This window comes from Camelus dromedarius, chromosome 7 (assembly GCF_036321535.1).
Source record: "Camelus dromedarius isolate mCamDro1 chromosome 7, mCamDro1.pat, whole genome shotgun sequence".
Lineage (NCBI taxonomy): Eukaryota > Metazoa > Chordata > Mammalia > Artiodactyla > Camelidae > Camelus > Camelus dromedarius.
The window spans coordinates 66,077,307-66,083,590 of NC_087442.1; the positions used below are offsets into that span (position 1 = coordinate 66,077,307).

The following is a 6,284-nucleotide window of genomic DNA, read 5'->3' on the forward strand; positions in this document are numbered from 1 at the left end:
CTCCTTCCTATTTCTAGCATCAGCAGAACAAAATTTTGATGGGTGGCAAAAGTTGATCAATATTGAGCTACTTGGGTTTAACAAATGCACATTAAGAAAAAAAAAAAGATGTTTGTGCTATCCTTGCTAAATATTTCTAAAGCTGTAACTCCTAGGAGTCCTTTTCCGCCCAGGAAGCAGTACTGCAGACGATTTACAGTCAAGCTGACTCAGTGCTCCCAAGTGAAACAACCCAATTTTAAGTACAGCTCAGCCACACTCAGGCAGATGTATAAATACCCTCATAAAAATGGAGCACAGCTACCTACCACTTGCCATCCTGTGACCACTCTGAATTTTCCCCAATCATTACAGATTATCAAAACTCTAATAAATGGTAGACTCATGTTCTTGGCACTTGGCTGACCACTTGAGAAACTGCAACACCTTCCAGGCAATGAGATAAAAAAAAAAAAATAAGTAGCCTGTCTATTCGCTGACAACAAAGACTTCTAAGAAAATGAAGTTCTGCTATTTGTAGAGAAACAATCACGGGCTGCAAAACAAGGTACTGAAAATGTGTGGGGTAACCACACATCATAATCAACCACCAAATAACCTAATTTTGATGCCACAGTAAATCTATCATGCTTGGCTAGCAAAAAGGGAGTAGCCATCAAGGTGCTTCTCCTTAAAAATAGCAATTACATGATCATCAGTATGAAACCATCAGTAGGACTTGGTAGGTGATATTTTGCCCATGGGGGTATCCGGTTAAAAATATGTTTTATCCTATTGTCTGCAAACATACAATTTTTTAGCACATTTTCAAGTCAGAAGAAAGACTGAATATTTTGAATATTCTAGTTCTGAGTGCTATTTTACAAGACCAAAATGACTTCAGACTAGGTAGACAATCTTCAGGATAGCAAGGTTACCCATAATCAAATATCACTTCTTTGACTACCATTTCTAGGACTTTAGGACACAATAAGCCTTCAGTTTGGGCCAATCATCCAACTCAGGATGAAAATAAAGTATGCATTCAAGTAATTGGCCATATAGTAAAGAAATCTTTTACCATATGGACTCATATCAACAGAATTATTATTTCATATCAATCAAATTGCCAGTATTTCCACAGGACTAGAATGAAAATTTTTTCCCAAAAATAAAAGTGCTATTCCATTTAGTGATGAAAACTGAAATAACAACACATTAAAAGTAAAATTATTTGTTTTATACCATCACAGTTCTTATGAGCTTTCTGAAACATCAGGGAATATATTACTGGTTTCCTCACTCTAGGTTAATGACTCGATCTTACCAGGTGAGAAGTAATTCTTGAATTAGGTTAGATGACCTATTAGGTTTCTTCCATCTCTAGGACCGTTAGATTCCACTTAGTTACATAAACTCGAGTAATTTGTAACTTACTTCTGGGACTGTGTTAAATTCGGGTAACTAGGGCACCATTTTGCATTAATGTGATGTCATACAATTTCTAAATAGTACTTAAGCAACCTGAGGGAGTTAATGTTATTTAACAAAAACTCACATAGTGCCTACAGTATACCCAGAGCTGTTTTAAGTGCTTTTAAAATATTAACTCACTTATAGTATGTAACTAAGTATACTTAGTAACTAAGTTCTTGTGAAGCTTAATGAGTAGGTGAATTGGCATTTAGCAATGAATTCAAGTGAACAACTACATTCACTCAGCCTTTGAAATTAACGTTATTCATGTCTAACAATTAGGGTTATCCCGCAATAACACGAATCTGGTCAGTAACTTTCCTTATGGAGATTCTTAAATGGCCTTCGGGAGAAGTCCAAATTTCTCAGCACGTCATGAAGGTGCTGCAGCTTCTATATTCTGCTTTCCATGCTTTGTCTCATCTGTCCCTTTAGTCCTATTTGCAGTTAACAAAAATGTGTCCTGACTCCCACATGCCCATGTTCCTGCTGCCCCTTCAGTTTGATATGCCCGTCCCTTTAATGTGGCCTATTCCTGCTTACCCTCAAAACATAGCTCATTCAGCACCTCCCTCTGACACACTCATTGTGTGCTCATCTGGATTAAGTACCACGTCTTTTCTGCTTCCCCAGCTCTCTGTGATCACCTTCAGAAAATCACACAGAAGGGAAAGTATCCATTCATCGATCTTCCTACTTGTCTGAAAAGTCCTTCAAGGGTAGAACTGAGTCTTCTATTGCTAAATCCCCAGGGCCTTGTACAAAAATTGGTACACAGTATGAACTCAAGTAAGTAAATGCCTTTTAAATAAACAAAACAACAAATAAATATACATGTTTTTGTGAGCTGATAGAAAAGCATCCTCATTGTATTTCTGAAGTAGAAAGGAAGTTGCTGGAACTATTTCTTGGTAGCTAAGATGCCATAAATTATATCTACTTAATCGTCAAAGAAATAACAAGGCCCATACAGAATTAACTTATGTTTTTAGGTTCAATGACAGCTCCCATTGGAGTGCCAAAATGCAGGACCACTCCTTAGTTTCCTAACTGCAGCAAAAGTTGGCCTATGGCAACTACGTCTTTACAACTGCAGTTGCCACATTCAGTCTAAGTAGCCAGTGACCTCTAACAGTAGTTAAGGAGCTTGGTAAATGGCAGTGGCTCCCAGGTGATCCAGACACCAACCAGATGCACTACATGTACCTTACCGTGGGGCCAGGCACTCAGATAACTGCTTGGAATAACTACTTTGATGACAAGACAGTGTCTTCACTTTCATTTCTGACTGGAATTAATCTATTCATGCTGTTTTACCTACCTCCCACCCATCCATTCACACCTCACCAAAAGCCAGAGTCATTCTTCTCAATTGTAAGGTTTACTGCTGTGGGCAGCAGAGGCTGCACAAGCCCAGAGCATCTTCTGCCCCAAGGGGAGAGGCTTAGGAACCAAAACACCGCAGAAGTAGTGCTCCAAAATGGGGACAAAAAGGAGGACCAGCCTGTTGTCCAAGAGTGGTGGTCTTTCACTAATTCAGAGGGCAGAGGGTACCTAAGTACATGACCAGCAAAGGGCAGAGACTCCATGACTTTCCAGGTTCAATCCTGCAGTTTTCTCTTCCTGCATTTCTACCTTCTCCTGGCTCCCTTCCTCTCTGAGAAAGTCTTTGTGATTTTTTTAAAGCACTGTTTACATCAGCAAAAATTTGGACTGTGAGAGACTCTACAGGATGACAGACTCCATGTCTTCAATGAATAAATTGCATGGAAAAAAACAAGGAAATGATTGGGGGAGGGAGGAAACCATGCATTAAAAAGACTTAAAAAACAAAAAATTAAACTAACTGCAGTCCATAGACATTATTTGTGTCATGGATCAAAGTCATATATATATTATATTTATGTATATATTTATTTACTATGTTTATATTATGTTAAATATGTATTTAATATATTTGTACATTTAATATTTAATATATATTAGCTATGGAAATATCATGATTATATTTTCTTAAAATTCTTATTTTTTATAGGTACATAGTGAATTTTTTTTATGAATGAAATGATTTGCTTCAAAATAATACAGAAAGGGAAAGAAAATATGTAGTCTGTAGATAAAACAAAATTGGTTACGGGTTGCAAATTGCTGAAGCTGGGAGGTCATTATAATATTCTCCCTACTTTTGTGTGCTTGAGATTTTTTATAATCAAAAGTTGTAAATGAATGTGAGAATATTCCTCCACAGAAATATTCTAATTTATTGAAAAGTAAGACCGGTGTCCTATGCTTCTTCAGTTTTACTTTGGAAACAAGTCAAAATGGAAAAGGTATTTACGAACCATTAATTCAAATAAGTAAATAAAATTCAAATAAAAAAATAGGTATTTACCAAACATTAACTCAAATGATAGAATCCATCATTAAAGCCTGGCATATTAGATTTTCTACTACAATAATCTAACTGATGGATATTACTATAGCCCTTTAAATTAATCTCCATCTTATATTAAAATTTTAACAGAACTAAGTACTTGGCTACAAATACAGATTTAAGTTGTATTTTTCTATTTGTACTTATTCTTACACTTACAAATAAATTACTATGCCTATCACATCATCAAAAAATATCTTAAAGTATTAAGAATATATTTATACATGTGAAAATGATCAGCCTGCCTTTGCTTCAGTGAAGTGTACAAAATTTTCAACTACATGAACAAGTTCTATCTTAATATGTACTTACAGGTGGGTGAACTGGTTGCTGGGATGATGTATGTAAATACCAAAAAATGCTTACAGAGCCCCCAAATATTTACTTAAACTAACCAGAAAATTCCAAATAATTTTCAGGCATACCAGTGGATGTGTGATTTTGATCTAAATATGGGTAAATGGTAGTTAGATATATTTAAACATAATTTATAAATGCCCCCAAACAACGTGGCCCTCATTACACCAAAAGGACTGCTACCAATGAAGAAAGATGGGAGGGGGACGCCTCTTCTGGAGGTGAACAGGTACATCTGTAATGTCCACAAAGTGAGTGAGCCTAGAACCTTGCAGTTCAGCTTAATTTTTAGTTTAGTTAGGGACGTCTAGGCTTGTTTTTCCAATTTTCCTACAGTACCAGTCTTGGCTTAAATCACATAAAGTCTTCTCTTTGAGATTTAAAACAACAACAACCACAACAACAATAATGATGATGCAAATCCTGCCAAAACACTATATTCCTTCTTCCCACGCAGGGCTTTTGCTCGGCAGAGAGAGGGTCTCCGCCCCTTTGCTTGGGTTGCCGCACAGCTGGAGGCATCCCGCACAAACTCCTCTGGAGCAAAGTCCCCAGCCTGTGACTATTTTGGCATTTTGTCCAACACTTCCCCACCCCACCTCCTTCCTTTTTTTTGCACAGGGAGCGCCATGCATGACTCGCATTAGAATTTCGCTCGTTTCACTGAAGACATTACATCTCCAGGGCAACGGAGAGCAAACGTGGGGTCGGGGTGGGCCGGGCCGCGCGGAGGACCAGCCCCCAGACCACACCTCTCACCTGCCCGCCGCCGGGGTCGCCCCGCACACGCGTGTCGAGCTCGTCGTGCCCACTTTCGTCTTCACCGCCGGAGCGGTAGATGAGCCGGAGTGGAACGATGCTCTGGCGCTCCAGGAAGCGGTTTTCGTTCCTCCTCTCCATCTCCGTCAACGAGGCGTCTCCTTCGGGCAGGAAGGGGACAAGGAGGGATTTGGGGAGAAAAGGCGAAAATAATTACCCTGACCCACCCTCGTCCATCCTGCGGTCCGATATCTCCCCTATGAAGATTCCACTTCCCCCTCCGTCTTGGACCCCATTTGGGAAGGACGCAAAGACACCAGACGGAGAGCCTTGGACCAGTTCATCTGAGAACAGCCAGGATCGGGGCCCAGAAGCAGAGCACCCTTCTCCTATCCTTCGCATTCCTCTTTCACTTCAGAAGAAAAATAGGCATTTGACCTAAAGCGTCTAATGCATCTGCGCGCCCCTCACACTGGATTTTTGCTTCACTTCTCACCACCCTTCTAAATAAAAAAATCTCCCCGCGCACTCAGGAAATGGAGATGCCCCTTTACAATGCGCTTGAGGGCTGCAACGATGCCCGGGAAATGGTACGTCCCGAAGCCACAGAGGGCGGCGAACTTACCTGGCCGCCCGCAGCGCGTCAGGGGACAGGTCCCCAGAGCGCACAGCAGCACGAAGGGCACGGACACAACCGCCGCCGCCGCCTGCATGGTGCTGCCTGTCAGCCGGCCTCGCCCGAAACGCTCAGTTCCTCATGCCCGGGCAGCCGGGTCCGGATCCGGCGCCCGGGGCCCCCGGCTCGCCTGGGCCGCCCCCTCCCAGCCCTAGCCGGTGCTGCGGCGGCCGCGGCGCTGCAGCCTCCGCCGCGGCGCTACCTCAGTGCTGCATTGTGCTCCGCGGGCGCTTCCGCTGGCGGGGGGAGCGAGCGAGTGCTGCATTGGGCGGTTGGCTATAGCTAAGTGGTTTTTAGCGCCTCCCACCTCATCTCCTGGCAGAAGCTCCGGCGGGCGACTAGCGCTCTGCGGGGAGCAAGCGCCTGGCGCACTCGCCCCCTGCGCGCGGGCAGGGGCGCGCGCACGGGAGTCAGCTGGGAAATGTAGTTCTCTCCCCGCGCCCCGCTCGTCTCCACCGCAGCGCGGACTGTCGAGACCTCGTGACCACTGGGTCCTCTACCTCCTGGAGACGGGAGGGAGGAGGAGGGCAGAAAAAAGAAAGGTCATCGCTGGCAGGCCTCCTGGCACCGAAGATGCTCGAATGAACCGCTGCGGGAGCTGGG

General features: G+C 43.0%; 1 protein-coding gene across 11 annotated transcripts in view; it reads right to left on the minus strand.

Moving 5' to 3' along the window:
* The window catches only part of ADAM22 (ADAM metallopeptidase domain 22), a 205,940-nt gene extending 199,871 nt beyond the window's left edge, over positions 1–6,069 (minus strand). For 4 of the 11 annotated variants that reach the window (XM_064487596.1, XM_064487595.1, XM_064487604.1 and 1 more), the window contains exons 1-2: positions 5,631–6,068; positions 5,006–5,166 (exon numbers count right to left, since the gene is read on the minus strand). In XM_064487596.1, the coding sequence (XP_064343666.1) occupies positions 5,006–5,166; positions 5,631–5,718 (249 nt within the window). In that variant the 5' untranslated portion in view covers positions 5,719–6,068. Of the gene's footprint in view, positions 1–5,005; positions 5,167–5,630 lie in introns of all 11 variants that reach the window. The other 7 variants (XM_064487601.1, XM_064487593.1, XM_064487599.1 and 4 more) reach the window with 4 other exon arrangements.
* Positions 6,070–6,284: the final 215 nt, after the last annotated feature.